This window comes from Protopterus annectens, chromosome 6.part0 (genome assembly GCF_019279795.1).
Source record: "Protopterus annectens isolate FY-2018-M chromosome 6.part0, PAN1.0, whole genome shotgun sequence".
In the NCBI taxonomy this organism is placed as follows: Eukaryota; Metazoa; Chordata; order Ceratodontiformes; family Protopteridae; genus Protopterus; species Protopterus annectens.
In genome coordinates, this window is record NC_056737.1 from 6,727,567 (window position 1) to 6,751,256 (window position 23,690).

Below are 23,690 nucleotides of genomic sequence, written 5' to 3' on the forward strand. Positions count from 1 at the left end.
CAATTGTATTACGTGTGGAAAGCAAATACCTCATAAAGATTTTCATTTGTACTGCATTCCTTGCCTAGGCCCAGACCACGACATCCCTCGCTGTCAGTTTTGTACCTTATTCACTCCTCGAACTATTCGTCTGTTCATTTTTGCATCAAACTATTTCAGTACTAGGTTTAATTATCCAGAAACTGCTTCAAGTAAGCCATCCAAGTACTGACATTCCGAAAAAATGTAAAGATAAAGACAGAGACAGACTGCATAGGTCCAAAGCTGCCGACAATGCTTCCGTTAAGCTAGTCGCCAGTTCTTCGGTACTTGGTGAGGCGCTTTTGCAGCCCCTGATACCCGCTACTTCAGATTCGCAGGCCTCTAATGAGACCCATTTGGAGTCCAGTATGCCGTGAGATGCTTCTTCGACTATGGAACCTGCGGATGTCTCTACCTTGGATGGGTCCGGAGATGCTGTGCAGGCACCGGCTTCTGAGGGTGTATTCAGGCCTACTGACTTGCATTTCAAACCGACGCCATCTTCTTCTTCAAGGCCTAAGACTCGACCCACGCCTAGAAAACCGACATCCAAACCGCATGGTCAGGCCCATATGCCTAAAAAACAAATGATAAGAATGGCTGAAGACCTTATTACTTTAATTAGGGGAAACCAGCCTTCACCCTCTAAATGACCTAGAACTGATTTTCCTTCTGATCCTTCTTATCAGGATTCTGAAATTTCTGTTTCTTCTGATTACCAGGATTTGCCCTTATTTACCTGTGAGGATTCTGATGCAGAGGACTCCATACCCTCTGCTTCCACTCTAGTACAAAAATTTACAACCACCCAGGAGAGCTCCTACTCCAGCCTGGGACCTTAATTTTGTATTGGAAAAGATCACTCTACCTCCTTTTGAGCCAGCTGCAACTGCAGAGTTGAAATTTCTTTCTTGGAAAACAGTCTTCCTTCTAGCCATCACGTCAGCAAGAAGAGTGTCTGAATTACAGGCCCTCGTGGCAGTGGCATCCTTCATTATCTTCCATGCAGACAGGGTGTCTCTCAGGACCAACCTTTCCTTTATGCCCAAGGTGGTATCCAGTGTGGCCGTTAATCAGTCCATTCATTTGCCAACCTTTTTTCCTAATCCACATAAAGGAGAATGAATTCTGCACTCTTTGGATGTGCATGGACAACTTAGATTTTATTTTAACAGGATGAAGTCTCTCAGAAAAACTGAACAACTGTTGGCTGCCTTTGCTGCTGGGCAGAGGTGAAGGCCATTTCAAAGCAAACCATTTCGAAGTGGATAGGCCATTGCATTCATTTCTGCTATAAGCACCATGGAAAACCTACCCCACAGTGGATAAGATCTCATTCCACCAGGGCTGCATCTACTTCTGCAGCCTTTCTCAGAGGTGTCCCTACCAGGGACATCCTAGAAGCTGCTACCTGGAGCTCTGTACATACCTTCACTAAGCATTACCACTTGCCTATTTTTTCTAAATCCACAGCTGGTTTTGCCACTGCAGTCTTGCAGGGCTTAATAGCTGGTCCTAATGCTCTCTAACTGCCTCCTCCCTTCCTTAGCTTTGGGAATCTACCCAAATGTAATGACTGCAACATTGAAACACGAAGAACATAGTACAGTTGTGTACACTTATCATAAATGTAGATGTTCGAGTGTATTCACTGTTGTAGTCCTGGTTGGCCTCCCTCCAGCCCCCTGACTTCTCTGGGCTATACATTTCGTCTTGTTTAATGTATTTCAGCTTTCTGGTGTATTAGCTTTTTGTTGGAGGTGTAACCTTTTATATATAATTGCTTCTCATTATGGGGCCACCTGACATCTGGGGCAAGAAAAACTGATGTAATTGCATCGGCTGCATGCTTTATACCCTGACGACCTGATGTCATGGAAGAAGAGACAGCATCTGACGCGGGACCCAAGACTTTGAAATTCAGGCCGGCTGAGGGCTACCTGCAGGCAGATAACCGAAATGTAATGACTGCAACAGTGAATAAACTCGAACATCTACATTTATGGTAAGTGTACACAACTGTACTTTCTGACCTCATCAATAAAGGAGTGGCATATCTAGCAGTTGTTCATGAACTCTGGTCTTCAATTACTTCTTTCTGTGTCAAACCAAAAGTTAACAAAAGATACCTTGGATTATACTGAGGGACCTATTTTAAAGAGCTTCTAGTGCATGGAGTTTGGCTACCATCCCAGAGGAAGAAGCACATAAATGTAAAAGAGTTACTTAAGGTCATTCTAGCTCTGAGATCTTAGTCTTCCAACCAGGAACCCTTCAGATATTAACTGACAATATTGTGGTGGTATGAGACATAATCATATAAGGACATTTCATTTTTACCAGCTTAACCGGTTGGAAACCTTAATTTACAAGCAGACAGATCAAATTTAGTATTACAGGACGTTTATAACATATGTTAGAAAGACAAAACTGTAGAGACTGTAAACAGAAAGACGTGATTTTATTTTCACAAGTGAACTTTTGCCAGAGGAGTGTTCTGCATATAATGAAACAATGGAGACTGTCCAGAGAAAGTTTGTTTGATTCACACTTACACAGTTATTTTCTAGTATTCTGCATCAGTTGCTTCATTCTCTAGCAAAGGCAACAGATGCTTTTTCAATTCTTTGAAACAATGATCTCTTTTTCTACCATTCCTTTTTAACTTCTCAGATTTCAAATTGTTCAGCTTCAATTTCCCTATCCTAAGGAAGAAAATAAAGGGGGGTATAATTTTGCAGTATTTGAATGCTCACAGGGCTTTGATATGTTATACACAAAAGACAGGACATAGTAGACAGACTGCCCAATTTTCTGTTTTATGAAAGGAAAATTGTTATCCATTAGTAAAGCAGACACTTTTCCCCAAGTAAAATAAAGAAGGAAATCTAAAATTATTTTTTCTATCTAAGGCAGCAGTGAGTCAGTTTTTAACTGAGATGTCATTAGCATAGCTCTTGACACTGTCAGCAGCAAACGTCTCTTTTAGCGGGAGTGGGGGAGGTCCTTTACCCTAGCTTCAGCCTATTTCGAAAGGCTAAAAGGATAAGTGCAAGAAGGTCTTCATCTTTAAGTGGAATGGATTTTCTATCTGGTGTAGAAGCATGCCCAGTAATGATAGCGTTTTAATCCTTGAAGTGTTGCAGTGTTTGGTATCTTTGTTTTCTACATGGCTTGCCTACTTATCTTTTGAGTGACATCTTTCAGCCATTCTGCCTATTTGCCTGTGAAACTTCATTTAGCTACAAACATATTTGTTATGGAATTCGTAATGGGTATTTCACATTTAACACCCTTCTGTACATCCAGTAGAAATAACCTGGTATCTACATTTTATGAGAGAGGAGAGGCTGATTTTATTCTCCATTAAATCTATCATTTCTGTTTAACTACTTGTCTTGGAAAACGTTCTCTTTGCTGTTATGTTAGCATTAAGGACTTCTGAATTTTCGACCTAAATGTGCAGAGACTTGTACAGTTTTCTGGAAGATCAGATCTCTGCCTTTTATATAAGGGGGTATGTGATTATACCCTTGATCAATCTTTTCAGCTTCAATTTCCCTATCTTAAGGAAGAAAATAAAGGGGGGTAGAATTTTGCATTATTTGAATGCTCACAGGGCTTTGATATGTTATACACAAAAGACAGAACATAGTAGACAGACTGCCCAATTTTCTCTTTTATGAAAGGGAAATTGTTATCCATTAGTAAAGCAGACACTTTTCCCCAAATATCTTTAATTTTCATAACTTTTCTATTCAGCAAGTAAACTTGTAGAGAGTAGTGATTGATCAGTCAGACAGATAAAGAAAAAAAAAATTATAAACAACAAAATAACAACATCAACTATATACAAAGTGCCAAGTGTGTATTACTCTTTCTAATCAAAATTAATATAGAATACAATTATAAAGTTTTTCCCAATATTGCTTATAATAAGATTGCCTGTTAGACTTGTATACTAATAATTTCTGTGCTGATAAATACTTCAGTGCCATTTGGTTAAATCCATCCCATATTATTTTTGTTCTGTCAAGCCAATTTTGAGTGATATAAAGTTTAACCAATAAAAAAACAGTAATTAGAACATGTAGATTGAATTGTTTTAAACCAGGAGAAGGATATATGAAGTAATGAAAATTCCCAGAATAAAGTAGATTTCTCTTAACTAATTTTTTCCAGCCTAACTTAAGAGAATGCCAATGTTTGTATGAGCATTTGCAACTCCAAAATATATGAAGTATGTCTGCTTTTTGATTGATACAAATTGAACGGCTAAGGGGTGATGTAGGGAAGAATTTAATTATATCAGGAGTCATATAGGCATTTTTTTGTGTCATTAGTTGAGTGTAACACATTTTTTAAAAGGTAGTAAACTTAATGACAATTGAATAGAGTGAGATATTTTGATTAACTGAAATTAAAGGGTTTAATTCATTCCAATATTTAGAATAAATTATAGAATGTTGATATTTAATGGAAGTAATTTTATATATATTTGATATTTTCTTTCTGGAAGTAAATGCTGATCATAATAACTTGCATAAGTTTATAATTATGTTCATGTTATGTATTCTCTAAGAGTTTATAAACAAGTTCTTTAATTTGTCTTTATATGATAAAATAACATTTAGGGAGGTTGAGCAATTCTCATTTCTTTAATTAAAGGTTCTTTAAAATTGAGGAAATCAAAGACTACTCCTTACTTAAACATAAAGTTATCTATTAAAGTTAACATCAGGTTATTTAACTGTATATTATGATTGAAATACAATGGTTGGAATAACATCATTGATTCGTTTAAATCAAGAGTAGCCAACAGGTCTTGAACATTTTTAATTAAATGCTTTAGAAATGTGTGTATTTTAAAGGTTTTAAGGTTACATTTATTTAGAAAAGGTAAAGCTGTGGGATTATACTGAGATTTATGCACAAGAGTTATGCCACAATTTCACCCATGATGGAATCTATTTGTGTTGAGATTGGTTAAATTCTGCAATTGCTATCAACTTGCCTACATTAATTATATCATAATAAGTCTTAAAATTTGATAAGGCTAATCCACCAAAATTTTTAGAATATGTGAGTTTTTAATAACTGATCCTAGTAGATTTTGGAAAACAAAGAAACTTTGATAGGCTAGTAGAAATATTCTTAAAAAATATTAGTTTGGATTTTAATATTTGATGCATTAAATTGGTATAACATTCTGAGAAGGATATTCATTTTAATAATAGCAACTTTTGATAAAAAAAATAAATGTTCAGTTTGTTCCATCTAAGGATATCTTGTTGTATAGTGTTCCAGACTTAAGTTCTCTTAGTAAAAAAGAATATGATCATGACAAAAGTTTATGCCTAAATATTTCATTGAATCACTTATTTTAATTTCTGTATCATGAAAAAAAAAAAAAAAAAAAAAAAAAAAAATCTCTTGTTTTCCCACCTTACTGAACTAGAGTAGTCCAGTTTCAGAGTTGCTGATCCCTGGGCTTTGTTTTTAGTTCCTGTTACTGATCCATTGCCTTATTAGGAAGGAGGGAAGTTTCTTTGCTTACCAGTGGGAGTGGGAAGCACTGAGCAGCCTTTTGTCCGAATTGGTGAAGTTTCAGCCAGAAACTAGTAGTCTATTGGTTTTGGGCCAATTCCTAGCTCCTTTCAGCCCCTGCTATAAGACACGCTAAACACGTGTTTTCCAGCTTGTACCAACTCTGCACAGATCCTCGTGGTGGCCTGCAGAGTGATCCAAGCAGCAGAGAGCTAAAAGAGTGACTTTCTACCAGATATAAGTATTTTTGTGGCTTTCCCACTGTTATTAAGCTAGCGACTGCATTTAGCCTGTTTTACTGCTACTTTAAGTGATTTCTGCATTTTACACTGTTTATTGCACTTTAAGTTACTAATTGTTGCAAATTGTTTCTGTAGGCTACACACTAAAGTCGCTAGCCGATTTACAGCATTTATAGCATTTACTGTCTGTTTTTTCCTTATCTCTGTAATAAAACAAAAAATCTCTTGTTTTCCCTTTACTGAACTAGAGTAGTCCAGTTTCAGAGTTGCTGATCCCTGGGCTTTGTTTTTAGTTCCTGTTACTGATCCATTGCCTTATTAGGAAGGAGGGAAGTTTCTTTGCTTACCAGGAGTGGGAAGCACTGCCTTTTGTCGATTTGGTGAAGTTTCAGCCAGAAACTAGTAGTCCATTGGTCGTTTTGGGCCAATTCCTAGCTCCCTTCAGCCCCTGCTATAAAACACGCTAAACTGTACTGCTGATCTAACCAGCATATCCTATAACTGAAAAGTTCATCTCTACTTGATTCCCAAGTAGACTATTCTCTATCTGTAAAGCCTAGCACTTACTCCTACAGTACTTGCACCTTGATAAAGCACTCTTATTATAGATAGTACCCCACCAGCCCAAAACCCACTTCCCCGAGTCCTTTGAAAGTTCTTTATCTACTACTTCTAGTATGTCGAGGGATCAGTTGCTAGTGTCCTCTCCAGCTCAACTGGTGAACCTGGGAATATTGAGGCAATGTTACAATTGCCTCATGTACACAGACAATCCTCTCCTTCTCCCACAAAACACAAATACATGAGATGCAACTATACGGCCAAACTGGAGGCTGAGCTCTCTCAACATAGGACTGGCAAGACCAGACAGGAGGAGAAGGCAACCACACACAATACATACCCAGTCACACATGGTACCATCACAACTTCAAATCATACACATACTCACACAAAGACATACTGGAGGCTCTGGTCAAAAATTTACCAAAACAGCAGAGGCCACCAAAGCAGACACCCAAACAACTACCACCTCACGACCCAACACATGCAACACATAGACCACACAGTCAGAGTGTCAAACAGTCACAGCCCTTAAGGCCAAACAAAATGCCAGACACACTTGTCATTGGTGATTCCATAGTCAGGCACACTGGCCACCAGACTGAGTAAGGAGAAGGTCACAGTAAGCTGCCTGTCGGGCAAGCACTCAGGTCTCTCAACAGCAGGTACAAGTGCGACTCAGTCATTGTCCATGCTGGTGTCAACGACCTGAGACCTCCTTGGACTACATGAAAAGGGACGCCGAGGAGCTCTCTGATTATGTAGCCCAGGCAGGTATGACCCTGACCTTGAGCAGTATCCTACCTTCACCTAGAATGATGCCACAATACAGTGATAAGATGATCAGCTTTAATAATTGGCTTAAATTCTGGTGTCATTCAAAGGGGATCCAATGTCTGTCTGCCTGGGATGACATGCTGGACACTTGCACCTGTCACCCTGGGCTTCCGGATATTGGCAAAGGCTCTTGCCACCCCATAGTGCCTTTTTAGGCAAGGCTCAAATTCTAAACCTACCACCCTAGAACACCAAAAGGAAAAAACTAAGGGTAATGCTGCTCAATGCCAGAAGTCTCAATCTCAAGATGCCGCACTCGAGGCCCTTCTCAATATGGAGAACATTGATGTCTGTGCTGTGACAGAAACCTGGTTCAAGGCTCCTGAGAGCACCCCAGCACTAACAGGTTTCACCTCATATCATACGCCCGCCCCAAAATCCGGACAACACCAAGAAAGGAGGGGGTCCATATTCATAAAGGACACCCACACCTCAAGGTATGCATCGGAGACCATCCAGGTGCAATTAACCATAGGCAAGACTGCTCTGCAATTTGTAGCATGTTACAGGCCACCTCTCAAACTCAGGAACCACATGGCCTTCCTGAAAACATTGGGGATAAATGTATCTCCAAACACCATCATACTAGGTGACTTCAACTACCCTAATATAGACTGGGAACACTACTCAAGCCCGAACACTCTAACCCAAAGATTCCTGGAGTTCATAAACTCAAATGCCATGGAACAACTAGTCACCATCCCACAAGAGGTGAAAACATACTTGATCTCATCATCGAACATGGGATCAAAATGTTCAACACGGAAGTATACCCTCACTGGTGAGATCAGATCATAAACTAATCTCGCTGGAGGTCCTCATCCACCTGAAACAAAAAGACCACAGTGAAAAACTTCTCAAAAGCCGATTTCACACTTCTAAAAACTAGTGTGGTCTCCTTTAAGGCCCTGAGCCAGTGGTAAACATTACTCAAACCGCTGAATCACTTACAAATGCCTTCTACCAGCACCTACAGGACTGCATGGATCAGGCAATCCCAAACAAAACTAAGACTCTCTGTACCAAAGGCAAGCGTCCAGTCTGGTGGACCCCAGCCATAAACAAGCTCTACAACAAAGGAGGAAGCTACTACAAGATAGAGCAAAATCCTTGAAAGGTAAGACACCTTTGATCATTATAAGTAAAAACTAAGAGCTCTCATAAAATCATCCAAGGCAAATTTTGAGAGAAAAAAGGACTCTAAAGACAATCATAAGGCCTTCTTTAGCTATGTTAGAAACCTAGGAGGAAACTCCCAGATATGCTCAGAATTAGTTCAAAATGATGTGAAAATTACTGAACCTACACACATTGCTAACATACTGGCTGACAGGTTCAGTGCAAACTTCTCCCCAAAGGAGAGATATCTATTCCAGAGGATTGTAGCCCCGAACATCTCCAACGCCCAGGTGAGAACTGCCCTCACTAAGGCAAAAACACAGCATCCATGGGACCGGATGGTGTCCCGTGTGCTTCATGAACTCAACGAGGAATTAAACCCACAGTTAGGACAGCTGTTTAATCTTAGCCTCACCTCAGGATCGACTGTGGTCCCACTTCATAAGGGCGGTGCCTCCACAGACCCTGATTAGCTTGACAAGCCTTATCTGCAAAGCCATGGAGAGGATCATAATGGAACTCATAAATAAAGACATAGGAACTTGCAGACTTTGGATCCAACCCAGTTTGGCTTTGTCAAAGGCAGATCCTGCCTCTTAAACTTGAGACAGTCACCAAGGCCATTGATGAGGGAAAGGCAGTCCATACAGCCTACCTCGACCTGGCAAAGGCCTTGACACAATACCCCACTCAGGTATCATCGAAAAACTCATCAGCTTGAATGTAAACCCATACATCACAAGATGGGTTGCAAACTGGCTAAGACAGAACCCACAGGGTCAGAGTTGCTGGAGCCATGTCAGACTCAAAGCCTGTCACAAGTGGTGTCCCACAGAGTCCTGGGTCCACTCTTGTTCGGCATCTACTTTTCTGAAGTACAAGCAAACACAGGAGGGTTATGGCTGACAAAGTTTGCAGATGACTGCAAACTGGGCCATAGTCGAAAACACATCTGACACAGATATCCTCCAGAAGGGCCTCACAGACGGATAACTGGTGCCAGAGCCATGGCCTGAAGTTAAACGCCAAAAATGCATAGTCATACCCTTCGGAAAAACAAGGTTACCCCTAGCTACCATATAGGTGACAATCCACTGGGCACAGAAAAAGTCATCAGGGATCTGGGGACCCAAGTTGACAGTAGTCTTCGCTTGACACTCATGTTGCTAAAGTAGTTAGGAAAACCTTCTATATCGCCCACCTGATCATGAAGGGATTCACATCTAGATCAAGGGAGGTCATCGTGCCCCTGTACTCATCACTCATTAGACCTATGATTGAGTACAATGCCCCGTTCGGAATGTATCTGACCAGACACCTGATGCAGCTTGAAAGGCCCCAAAAGTTCCTCACCAAAAGGATAAAGGGTCTCAAAATATGTCTTATGCTGCCCGACTGAAAGAACTCCAGCTTTATTCAGTCTCATACCGCTTGCTCAGAGGTGACCTGTGCCTGACATATAAGGCCATGTCAAACCCAGATTTGATGAATATGCTTCACCTCAAAATCTAGATCCCTCAGAACCACAAGGGCGGGAGACTTAAACCTTGACACGGTTATAAATAGAACGTGCTGGAGGGACAGATTCATCACCCAGAGACTCCTATGCTGTGGAACAAAATCCCGGTACATGTGAGGCAGAGCACTGGCCTTGTTCAAGAGGAATCTTGACCAATGGATGGGAGATCGCAGATATACCCCAGGGATTACTTCAGTGTCACTGCTTGACAGAGGCACAGAAAAATGATAGGCATAGTTTTTATTCAAAAGCCACATAACTATGGGCTAGGCTTATAAATGCCCTTGGGCAGATAGCCTAGTATGAACCTATGAACCTATGAAAGTAACTTATATGATAATATTTTGGGTTTAATGGAAAAATAGAAGATTTAATCATATTTACTTTATAGCTGTAGAATTTATAAAAGGTATCGATAAGTAAAGGAGACATTTTCCTTGTGGTTAGCTAATTTTTCTTTCTGCTGTGAAAAATTGTCTGGGCAGGTTAACATTGCAAGCCATTAATGAAGAAAGATGCTTTCTTTGTAGTTATTTAACTTTTTTTTTTTGTTTTGTTTTTTGCGATAAATAAAGCATTGTCTAGGGAGGCTTGGATTGCAGTCAGGTAAAGCACTACCGCTGCAGCCATATTTAGAAATGTATCTCCTCAGAATGTCTGTGAACCTCCTATGTGATCACATATGCAGACTTTCTCAAAACATTACAAAGGGGATGTCCAGTCCAGGGGGCTGTTTAGGTTTTGTTTTAGTTTTACTCCAAGCCGTATAGGTCATACCAGTAAATCTTTAATAAAGATTAGCACTTTTGTCTTGAAAAAGTACAAAACTTCATCAGATAAAATACAATTTATCCCACATCCTTAAATAAGAACAGAAAACTTCACATGATGAATTCTACTCAATGTCACATGATTTTTCCCTCAAAAAATTCACGAATAATGATCCTAAAAAAAAAAATCACATGATTACCAACACAAGTCTAATTAAACAGCCAAGAATTCATAGCATATGCTATATATGTGTGTAAAAATATTATAAAACATGGCCCAAACCATGTTATACCCCAAAAGTGTAATACTCTTAAAGGCCAGTAGACTTATGTTTATGGGTAAATTTCAATAACTGGCTCACTGCCTGGATGCCAGGAATAAAGAAAAATAGAAGATCTGGGGAAAAAAATCACCTACAAAAAGTGAGGAAGAAACACTGACTGGGGAAGGTTCTGCAGCTGTTCATCAAAAAGCAATGCAACTTTCAGACATTACTTCCAAAAACCAACATGAATATGTAAGCCAACTGCATACAGACCTGGTTAAACTAAACAAAACACTGATGGAGTATATCAACACAAACAAAATGCTGAAAACATGGAAGAAGCTTTAAACAGATATTCAGATGAGATGATAAAGCTGCAAAAATTAGAGGTTGAAATGAAGAAAAGGCTGGCTGAATATGAGACTGCTCAGGAAGAGATGTTTAAAAAAAATAATAGAATTAGAGGACATAGCACACAGGGAAAACCTGAGATTTTCAGCTATACCAGAGAAGCTGGAAGGAACAGACTGCATTAATTTTATGAAAGCACAAATAAGCAACAGGACTGGTATTCTACAGCAGGAGTTGTTAGTTTAAAGGGCACATTGTGTGTATGCTCCAAACCTAGCTATAAGAAAGCAACCTAGACCTTGAATATTAAAGATGCAACCCTACCAGCAGAAGGAGTTTATTTTCACAACACAGTGGCAGAAGGACAAAATACTAAAAGTGGGAGACAGCGGAATGTTTGTGGAGAATGACTACTGATTGTACACCAGGCAGAAGAGGAGTAAATTAATTTGATTATTCAGGGAATGTCGAGACGCAGGTGTTTGATTAAAACTGCTGCGTCCAGCTGTCTTTGTAGTATTCTTCCCTGGAGGGACAAAATCATTTTTTGATGAAGTGCATGCTAAGGAGGAAATACAAATGTTTGTCCAACAAAAAATGAGCTGTGAGATGGGGAAATTTTGCTTTTTCTTCTTCTAGTAAGGAGGACCACAGAGAGCGAAACCTTTTCCAGTATTTCAATGGAAAATGTTTGAGAGAAGGAAGGGAGCACGAGAATTGACTAGAAGAATTGAGAGTATGTTGAAAATGAAGTAGAGACAGGATTTGGGTGATAGAGAAGAACAATAATAAAACAAGTGACAATGTGGGATTACATTACAATAATTGTGTGTGAAATATGACAAAACAAGAAAATCTGGTAATATTAGACATTTTCAAAATTTCTTGGATTTGTGGAGGACTTTAAAATATATGCCCTACTTCATGTCATCAATGTTCAGAAAATGTTTTGGGGAGGGGAAGAGAGAGGAAAAGCTAACTGTAAATAAAGAAAATATTTTCTTATTTATTTATTGACATTTGTTGACCGGGAAAGCCCACTGGGTCGGGAACCCATTTTCAATGGAGGCCCTGGGAGAAAAGCTCCACTCACAACCAAGATAAAAGTACAAAAAAAATGCAGTACAGTAATAAAATAGAATACCATACAAATCCCCTAAATAACTCCAGATATGGTAAAAATACAAATAAAAATACAGTCATCTATAATACTGTGTAAAGAAAAGCAGGTTACTAAGTATAGACTTTTCAGAGTACTTTTATAGGCAGAATATATAGGAAATTAGAGTCATAGTTAAATGGAGACTATGATAAGGTGATAAATGTAGTGCAGAAAAGATTCAATAGAAGTGAACAAGTTAAATATAGGAAGTGTGGCAAAGACAACAGAATAAATGACTGTTTCTAGAGATGGGAAAGAAAGGAGAAGTAATCAGAGTATAAGAAGAAAGTAATAAGTTACTAGAGCAGAGGCAAGTACAGCTAATTCCAGGTGGTTTAGTCGAGAGGTTGTAGAAGCAGCTATAATTATTGAGATAGTATGTTTTAAGAGTAGCTTTAAACATTTTTAGAGAGTCCAGCTGAGCATTCCATAATTTGGTGATGGAATAGGAATAAAGACATTTCCAGCTCATTTGTTCAATTTGATTATGCATAGAAGCATTTTGTTAGTAGAGTGTGGGCTCTGGGTTGGGGAGTATGTTTGATTAATAGTTTGCAGAGAAGGGCACTTCTCGGGGTTGTAAATTAATTGATGGGTGAGAGTTAGCTGAGTGAAATTTAGGTATCGGGGAAATTCAAGCCAATTGAGTTAATTTATGGTCAGGCAGTGGTGTGTCCGATTTGGCAAATTAGAGGCAAATTTTGTAAATTTATAGTAGCATGACTGTAGTTTGTTCATAAGTGAGATGTGTAGGTTAGTAAAAATATAGAGTTAAAGACCTTTTGGGTGATATTTTTGAGTTCTATAAGGTTATTAGCAAAGGAGATGATAACTGAATCATCCACATATTGGGCAATAGTACTGTGGTGTGAAGCAGTATGAAGGTTATTGATAAAAATATTTAAAAGGAGAAGGCCAAGTATTGATCCCTGGAGGACTCCTGTATTGTTGAGAAGGTACTTGGATTGCATTTTAAGCCATTTAACAGATTGTCTCCTATTATTTAGGTAGTTGAAGAACCATGTGAGGGTGGTCAGGAAAGCAGCCAGTGGATTGAAGTTGTTGTAAAAGCTTTGGATGTGAAACTTTATCAAACCCTTAGATAGGTCCAGTAGGATAACTGAAGTAGACAGGCCGGTTTCAAGAGCTTTATTTGTGATATTGAGAAAAGAGAGTAATGCTGTGGTGGTACTATGCCCAGGGCGAAAGCTGTGTTGTGCGGGAGTGAAGAGGTTATTGTCAGAGCATTGCTTTAGTAATTGTGTATGTACGCATTTTTCTAAAAGCTAAGATAAGGGTGAAAGTATTGAGATGGGCTGATAGTTGGTTAGTTCATTTGGGCTGCCTCCTGTATGTAAAGGAGTTGTAATGGATCTTTTCCACAGTTGTGGAATATGTGACTCAAGAGATGGAACGATTAATTAGAATGTTTATAGAATATGCTGCTGCTTCAGCAGAGAGTTTAAGGTATTCAGATGGGAGGCCATCAGCAGAGGGGGAGCATGGCTTTAGTTTATTGAGAAGTTTTAGGATTAGGTTGGTGGGTACTGGTTTGATTGAGAAGTCTGGAGGTGAGGGGATATTGATAGTATTTTCACCAGAGAGAGGAGAGAGAATGTTTGAATTATGCTGAGAGTGAATTGTGGTAGTAGTGAAGTTCCTAATTATGTTTTGGATGGTATCGATGAAGTGGGAGTTAAACATTTGTGCAATCTTAAGGGGGGGATCTTTATCAGGAAAGGCGAAGGGTTGTGCTGTGTTCCAGGGTTGAGAAGAGAATAAATAGATTTCCAAAACTTTTTAGGGTTATTTCTTTGGGAAGTTAATTGTGAGGTAAAGCATTTTTTTTACCATTAATTACTAACCCTTTAGCAGAATTTCAAAGTTGTTTGAAGTAGAGTTCGTTTTGGGGGGGGGGTCTTATTTTTTTTGCCATTCCCTCCAAGCTCTATCTCTGGACAGTATTGCATGTTAAGTGTTTTCACTTAGCTATGTGGCATGGTTATGCTTTATTCTTTTGGTGCGGATAGGAGCTAGGTTGTTGAGTGTATCTAGGAAGATGTTGAAATAATCAACAGCATCATCTAGAGGTAAAGTTTTTAATGAAGACCAGTTGTGTGTCTTAAGAGTATTGACAAATTTGTTTTGGTTGAAATGTGAAATGTTTCTAGATTTTTGAATGAGTGGGATTTGGCCAAATGAGTTTGGGTTCTGTGAGTAAAGGCAGGTAGATGGTCGCTTAAGTTATCACGTAGGGTGCCTGTGTTGGGAGAATTTTTCAGGGTGTGACACTAGGATCCAATCTAAGGTTGTTTTATTTCGGTTGTTTAGAGTATGTGTAGGGCCTGAAGTGAGCTGAGTATATCTATGCAAGTTTGTGATATTTGTGGGTGAGTTTGAGATAATGTCCTGCCAGTTTATATTGTCAATTGTTTTGATGGATATGTTGTGATTTGTCCAGGAAAGGAAATCTTCCAGGACAGGAATGTTTTGTCTGGGAGGAATATAGAGTGTGGCAATACACAGTTGTTTACTTTTATTAATGTGTAAGCATGCCAATAGAAATTCTAAGTTGCCAAAGGTTGGAACAGATTTGGGAGAGGGTGTTATATTTAAGGATTCTTGGTAGATTAAAGGAACACCCCTGCCTTTTCTATGAAGTCTTATCTTTTCTGAGAATATTAAAACCTGAGGGAATACTTTCTGTGTCATTGATAGTGGTTTTAGCCAGGTCTCACTGACTGCAATGATATCAGGGGAGAGATGAGAAAGCCAAGCTTGAAATTTGGTAATTTTATTACAAATGCTGCATATGTTAATAGTAGTAAAGAATAGGTCCTGAGTGGTTGAGGGATGAAAAGGTGATTATTGCTTGGCCCAGGGTTGGGGTGAATATCACCACTTTGAGAGAGGAGGGAGAGGTGTATCAAATTTATTTGATGATGCAAAAATTTATTTGATGTTGCAAATATTGTAAGTGGGGTTTGTGGAGGTAAATAGTATGTGTTTAGGTTTAATATTAACAGGAAGGACTTTCAATTTTGTTGGGAGGACTGCATTTCTGGTGTATGGTTTTCTTTGCATGCTATTTGTAAGTGTAATGGGAATTGTAAACAGGTGCTGTTCTTCCTTTTTCTCCCCACTTCTGTCTTTCTTCTTGTACAGTTTTGAGAAATATAGGCAGTGCAATGCCATGCAAAAAAGGCCTGGTTAAAAGGCATGACAGTTAAAATGAATGTGCTTTTTTCATTCTTGCATTAAGAAATGACTGTGTTAAGGACCTTAGATTGATTAGTTTCAAGAGAGAGTAAATAAATGATAAAGAATATTGAATATTATGAGTCTTTTTTTTTTTTTCTCTAGCAAATACATGTATACTTAGTAGCAGTTCTGCAGCTGGTCTTTGGGTTTTCATGGAAACAATCTGATAGAGAAACTGGCTGTCTGGTTCTCATGTCTCCATGGAGACAATCAGATAAAGAGAAACTGGAGACAGTCTGGTGGAAAGGGATTAGCTGAGGGAAAAGAAAAAAAAATGAAAAGAGAAATTGACTAGGCATAATCTCTGAAAGCAATCAGGAGTTTTTCCAACTAAGAGGGCTTTAAAGATAAGACAGAAACAATTAGACATGAAGTAAAGTTTTCTATTTTTTTTATACATTGAGGATACTAATATAAACAGTTGCTTTAGTTTGTTTTTTTCTCCCTTATCTCTTTTTTCTTTGTTCAGTTTTAAGAAACATAGGCACTGCGATGTAAAAAAAAGGGGGGGTTCTGGTTAATGGTGTATGACAAAACAAAAATCATAGGGAAATGACTGGGTTAAAACCCTAGACGTTTTCCAGCAACAAGTTTATTACAAAGCATGAAAATGAAAAAAAAAATATTGAATGTTATAATGCTTTTTTCTGGTAAACAAGTTACCTTTAGCAGTTTTGTGTCTGGTTTGCATGTCACTAGAAGACAATTTGATAGAGAAGTGGCTTGGAAAAAGTGTTTGCTGAAAGCATTCAAGTGTTTTCTCAGCTAGAAGAACTATAAAGATAGACCAAATCAATTAGGACTTAGTTATAGCACAGGCTGTACCATGCATCTTAGAATGACTAACCTTCCTTTTTTGTTAACTCTAGCCTGTCTGTGTGGTGTTCTTATTAGGAAGCAAAAACTTCAGTATTTGAAGATGTACATAGTTTTGTGTGTTGTTATTAAGTTAATGGTTCCTGGTTAACAAATGTTAAATAAATAAATAAAATAGGTTTGGGGGGGTTGTTTTTTCTGTTTGCTTTCAAAAAAGCAAAACATTATGTAAGATGTGGTATAGGGTCAAATGGATATGACAGAGAAACAGCTGCATATAAGACCACCCCGCTGAACAGTATATGCATGTAACATAAAAGTTGGAACTAGATATTTAACAAAAAAACAGTTATACATACAAGGTGGTTATAATAACTATATAAGAAAATGATGCTTTTTGTAATGACTTTCAGACTGAATGGTCTTACAGATAAATGTGAAAAGAAAGAGTAGTGACCTGTATTTAAAAATGTAAAGTGCAAATAGCTATGCTACAGGAGACTCACCTGGAAAGAACTGAACATGTGAATTTGATAAAGAAATATTTTCAGGATAGTTATTTAGAGGAATATTTGGGGCAAAGGAAAAGAGGAGTACTTGTATTAATTGCAAGAGGAGCTCCGATAGTGATAGAAGAGGGAAAAAATGATAATAATGGAAGATATGTGGTACTGAGGGGCTACTGGCAAGGGAGGAGGATTACCCTGGCATGCATTTACATTCCAACTAAAACTGCTGTAATGGAGCTTAAGAAAATGTGGGAGAAATAATCAGCGTTCAACAAGTAATATTACTTACAGGTGGAGACTAGCATTTGGTTTGCAACAATGAAGATGTGTCTGGGGGTCCTAGAAGGGAAAATATAACAAAGGAGGGTAGATTTTTGAAGAAATGTATGAAATTGTGTGGCACAGAAGATGTGAATTCAGTACTAGGAATGGGAGTGAATGTACATATTCTCCAACATACAAAAACTGGTCTGGTCTAGGTACAATTTATATCTCACAGGAACATGTGCATTTAATTGAAGGTCTTGAAACGTACCCAATAACTATTTCAGATCATGCGCCTACAGTAACTAAAATAAAATCGCAAGGTAATGAAATAAAAATGAGACACTGGTGCTTTCCCTCCTATCAGCTGAAGAGAGAAAGTGGTGTTTAAAATTAGGGAGGAAATAAAGGAAAAGGAGGTATGGCTAAGAAGTAACAAGAATTGTTTAGAGGGACTGACAAATGTTAAAGTATTGTAAAATAGGGGGAATCTCTCACAAGAAGGAAAGGAGCAACTGCAGAATGCTAAACAGAAAATAAGGGATCACCTCGATAACATGCACACATTTTGAAAGATTGCTGTTAAGTAACTGTTTTTTCATAATAATTCTAGAGCACAAAAGCTTTTAGCACAATGACTTAGGCAACAGAAGGTGGAAAGGGCTGTCACCAAGCTTAGGGCGCTTAAAACAAGAAAGATAACAAGAGACACTGTAGAAGTATTAGAAAAATTTAGAAAATGTAAGAAATGGTACAAATGAAAATGTTTAGGGATTAATTAAATATGCCAATGTTCGAGGTAGATAAGGCTCAGTTACTAATAGTTACGATAGGAAGAGATGAGATAAAAATGGCTGTGTATAACCAATCTACAGGAAAGTCCCCAGGGATAGATGGTCTTCCTGTGGAAGTTTAGAAGCAAAGAGGGAAAAAAACTGTTAAAAGTCTGGAAGGTTTTGTTTAACAGTATTTTAAGAGAAAGAGAAGTACCAGCATCCTGGAAGAAGACGGTGGTAACGGTAGTACCTAAAGAGGGTAAACATCCATCGGATTCAATTTCATACAGGCCCATTTGAATACTAAACCATGATTATAAAGTGTTTATGTATATAATGGCTGAAAGAATGGCAAAATTGATAGCAAAATTGATGGATATAGATCAGTATGCTTTTCTGGCGGGGAGGCAAACATTTGACAATGTTAACAGAACATTGATGATCCAGGGGGAAGCAGAATTTAAGAAAATACCACTGTTATTGGTAGGTGTTGATGCAGAGAAAGCATTTGACAGCATACCTCTCAACCTCTTAGTGCAAGAAATCTGAACAAGCCTGACAAAATGGGGGGGGGGGGGGCAAAGCCCCAAAAAATAGGGATATATTTTAAATATTGTTCTTACAAACTTAGATAGTTGCTAGAGTAACAGAGTTTGTTTTAACATACATTTTTTGAATGATTTGAAGTCTGAAACTCGTCTATGCCATTATTTAGTGACTTCAAGCCCAGTGATTTGCCAGAAAACCACAAGTTTTATGAGGAACAGACCAAAAATCTGGTAGTTGAGAGGTATGTTTGACAGAGTAGACTGGGACATTATGAGCAGGACAATGGAAGCATTTGCTTTCCCTGATAAAATTGTAAGATTGGTTAGGAGTATATATGAGGGAACGGAGGTGAACCCTAATTAGGCTGGTGTTGGTAGTCATGTGATTATTTTAGGATCATTAATCGTGAATTTTTTGGAGGGAAAAATCATGTGACATTGTGTAGAATTAATGATATGATGTTTTTGTTATTTAAAGATGTGGGATAAATTGCATTTTATGTGATGAAGTTTTGTATTGTTTCAAGACGAAAGGGCTAATCTTTATTAAAAATTTTACTGGTCTGACCTATATGGCCTCGAGCATTTCTTGTTTTTCTTGGTTTGTGGTTCTGGTAATTTTCATTTGTTTTGGTTTTGAAGGGTATGCTGAAGACCAACCACTGTTATGGAACCTGTAGGTTGCACTACTTTGCACTGTCCAGTATAGATAATTGAATCCTACAGCAAAGATCTTTATTGTTTATATAATATAGTTGCGTAAAAAAAAATCATTGTAACAGTATATGTAATAGTAAAAGGGATCATTGCTGCAGGGTAGGCTCCCTCCCTCCTGCCACATGTTAGTCTGTGCTTATTGGGTCATGTAATCATCATACCTATCCATGAGCCTTCATGCTAATTTACTAGTTCGATTTTGACTGCTGGAAGTGGGACTTACATTCATTTTATAAATAGTAGTTTAGTGTTTTGTGAATTATGCTGTTTGAGTATTTATTTCCATTACTTTACATGCTTGGCTTCTGTTCTGTGCTTTTGCCTACCACAGTCTTTCTGCTTTCTTCTTTTCTGCCATAAACAAGTGCACATGCTGCTTTGTTTTATTACCAGGCTGCAGTACCTGAAAGGTTCCCTCTGAGGGCTGACTTATGCTTTCAAAGAACAGTTCCAGTACAGACAACCAAGTCCTGCAGCAGTGATCTTAGTATTTGAGCAGTATCACATTGTCTGGTAAATGTGGATCAGTTTACTTTGAAATGCATGATGTAATCAAGGTGAAGATAGAAAACCATAAGATGTCAGCCTGTTCCTGCTGAGCTCTTGCTAGCCATCCACATTCTACTGTAGGCAGTGGTCAGGAGCTGTAGTGCACCATTGCATGTACCTCTGGAAATCTTCCTTAACTGCAGATGAGTTAGCGTCCATGAATTCCTACTTTTGTTAAGTGTATAGTACTTTTGCTTATGTGGCCCACTTACTATATCAGTACATGAAGCTTGCCCATAAGATGTGTACCCTGATTGTACTAGTCATTGCTCAGTCTTCTACCCTCATTATCGGAGCTGTTCTTGAATATGCCCCCTGGTGCCCCATTTAGTTTCTAGATCCAGGATACCAAGACTGCAAGTGAAACTCAAATCCTAGTGCTTTCAAGCAGGTAAACAGTTCTGTTTCAGATAATGTTTTCTTAATTGTTTTAAAATTTGCTCTAGATACTGGAAGACTGTGTTTGCCTACATGAAAAATGTAGTGTGCTGATCTTGAGGCAAATGTTAAAACATTCTCTTTCTTTTTTCAGAAATACCATCACCAAGTAATTTATTGAAGGTTGCCATCAAGAGAACAGAGAATGGAGAGATTTTTCTTGTTTTCGTGGATTTCAAAAATGAAGTCAGAAATTATGCTAATGACAGTTGTACAGAGTTGCAAAGTGTGAGCAGCAAGACTTTGTACACTGATACAGCCTTCACACCGCCACAGAAGAAAATCCAGAAAACACTGCAGATCACTTGTAACATGGAGTTTTAATAGCATGTGTTTGTAACCTGATGGTTCAGAACAGAGCTATTGACACAGACTGTAGACTTGCATAATAAATCATTCCATCTCCTAGCAACTTTGAGGAAATGTCTTTAGTTTTATACTACTAAATTACCATTTGGCGCAAATCCTGTATGATCTGTTCCATAAAATGGTTGAAGAAAGAACTGTCTGTCAAAAACTAAAACTGACATTATGCAGTGTTATAGGTCCACTGTTGAGAAATTAATTTTTTTTTTTTTTTTTTAGATGTAATTGTGTTTTTATGCCTTTTTATGCAACTTTACATTTTAGAAAGATTAAGAACCCTTTTTTCCTCACTGGTTTCCTTTTAAAACCTCATGAATTGCCCAGTCAGACTGGATTCAGTCGATTACCTTTCCTTAGTGTTTTATAGGGCATCAGGTAGCCACATCGTATTTTCCCCTGCTTTGTTTGAAGAGCCCCTATTTGAAAGCTACACACCAGCAGAATGGAAGTATACATTGTGCAAGGTACAGTATCCCAGAGCAGGATGCCTTTTATTCATTGTCATAAAGAAGGCTTGTTTAAGAAGATCTGCGTTTCCTTTTAGTACAGATCCCCACTGCTGAAGCTTTCTACCTTGGTAGACTCAGACTTGTTTCAGGATTTGGTTAATTTGTACTCTCTTTTTGGAGGGAGGTCAGATTTTTCTTATATGATGTAATATATAAGGTTCACTTTTGACTGAATCTTTACTTTTGATGTAAATATAATTATATGCCCGTAAAATATTAAAACCTGTTTTTCAAAAAAAAAAAAAGTGTTCTGTTTTTTTCACTGATACAATCTGTGTCAAAGTACTGATTAGCATACTACTGTGGTGTGATGGAAGTCACTGGTGCAGTATATCCTTGGCAAGTACAGAACCCCATGAGTGTATAGAATCTTGAAGAGTAGCTGCAAGTTCACAGATCAGCAAAAAGTCTTTTGGCTTTTCCCGGTTAGGAGTCGCCACAGCGGAACTCCGGTCCGCTCATGATTGGCAGTGGATTTGTACGGTGCTGAGTTGCCAGCCCAACCTTCAACGAAGGCACGCCCATTCACACTCGCACCTATCTGCATGTGTTTATTTATTTTATTTATTTGCTGTTGGTTAACCAGGATAGTCCATTGGGCCAAGAGAACCCGTTTTCAATGGAGTCCTGGGGAGAAAAGCTCCATTACAGATTACATATTATAGAGAGTTATATGCAGATTACATATTATAGAGCTTTACATCCAAATTATTGTACATGACATCACGAGGAACAGTGATTACAATGAGTAAAGTTAAGCATTAATACAATCAAATAATAAAACATATTAAAGTTGAAACCAAATTATATCATAGGCACAAGGATAAGGAAGTGAGTAGATAGGTGCATAAGGCTTTCAGGAGGATAGGAACTATTAAGGAATAGATTACTGTCTGAGGTAGAGAGAGTAAAGGGTGGAATACAGTAGAGAGTATAGAAAGATTATGTGGAGTAGGAGCAAGAGCATTCCCATGTGGATGATCGGTAAGAGTGGAGTGATTTTTTAAAGGTAGGAAGGCTAGTGATGGTACGGATGGAGGGTGGGAGGGAGTTCCATAGGCGTGCTAGTGAAAAGGAGAGGAGGTTTTGTCCTGGGGGGCGATGGGGTCTATAGACTTCTGTTAGGTTTTGATTAGTAGATCTAAGAAGTCTTTGAGTATGCTGAATTTTAAAGGTAGTGGACAGGGAGGGACAGAGGGATGGTTGAAAAATGAGTTTGTGTGCATATGTTAGTTGAGTGTAGGAGAGGTAGTTGGGAAGTTCAAGCCAATTTAGTTTGTGGTACACAGTGATGGGTTGAAGATTTATTGCTAGTGGCAAATTTGGCTATTTTATTATAACAGGTTGAAAGTTTTGTTTTGAGAGATTATGTAGATTAGTTAAAAGAGGGGCACCATAAAGGAGGGAGGGTAAGAGAAATGTGGTAGAGAGAGTGAGTTTGGTAGTAGGTGAGAGGAATTGTTTGTGACGATACAGCAGGCCTAGTTTTTGGTGGTTTTTTTTTAATGTTTTGTAGTAGAAGGGACTCGAAAGTAAGGTTATTATCAATTTGGACTCCTAGAAGCTTGGCTTCAGTTACCAGTTCAAGTGGGTTATTATTTTGACTGGTGATGGAGAATGGTTGTTGATCCAGTGTGTTGGTTTTAGAGGGGGTGAATATCATTAGTTTTGATTTAGCTGCATTAAGTGCAAGATGGTTGTCTTTCATCCACTGTTCTGTGGTGGAGAAGGCATCTTGAGTCAGCTTGTGGAGAGTTGGAATGGAAGATGAAGCACAGATGATTGTAGAATCATCTGCATATTGGATGATGTTAGCATAGGGGATAGAGTGATAGTAGTCATTTACAAAGATATTAAAGAGAAGGGGTCCTAATATGGAACCTTGTGGAACACCTGTGGGGCTATTAAGGAAAGAGGAGATGGATTTTTTCCACTTAACAGCTTGATGCCTGTCTGAGAGGTAGCTGGTGAACCAATTTAGAGCAGAAGGTGAAAGGTTTAGCTTGGAGAGTTTAGTTAGAAGTAAGCTTTGGAGAGATCAAGTAGAATGGTAGATACAGTGAGGCCAGAGTCTCTAGCCTTGTTCACATTTTCGAGGAATGATAGGAGGGCTGTCATAGTGCTGTGATTGGGACGGAAGCCGTGTTGAGTAGAAGTTAGTAGGTTGTTGTCTAGTAAGTAGGGAAGGAGTTGAAGGTGAATACATTTCTCTAGAATTTTTGAAATAGGAGAGAGGATAGCAATGGGGCGGAAGTTGGTAATGCTAGAATTATTTCCTCCTTTGTGGCAGGGAATTATGTAAGCCTTTTTCCAGATTTGAGGAACGTGACTTTCTTGGATGGAGCGGTTGATTAGGATACTAATTGGCAGGGCGATAGCATCTGCAGCTATACTGAGGAAGTGTGAGGGGATGTTATCGGGGGCATTGGTGCAAGGTTTTAGCTTTTTCAGGAGTTTTTTGATAGTGGAAGTAGGGATTGGTTCCAGGGAGAATCTAAGTGGTTGGGAGGTAGTAGGATGACAGAGTGGAGAAGGAGGAGGA

The 23,690-nt window shown here is 38.5% G+C and overlaps 1 protein-coding gene across 1 annotated transcript in view; it reads left to right on the forward strand.

The window, feature by feature from the left end:
• Positions 1–21,382, forward strand: part of SART1 (spliceosome associated factor 1, recruiter of U4/U6.U5 tri-snRNP) — a 1,154,259-nt gene extending 1,132,877 nt beyond the window's left edge. The window contains exon 20 of the mRNA XM_044073787.1: positions 20,368–21,382. Within this exon, the coding sequence (XP_043929722.1) occupies positions 20,368–20,386 (19 nt within the window). The 3' untranslated portion in view covers positions 20,387–21,382. The remainder of the gene's footprint in view (positions 1–20,367) is intronic.
• The last annotated feature ends 2,308 nt before the right edge of the window (positions 21,383–23,690 follow it).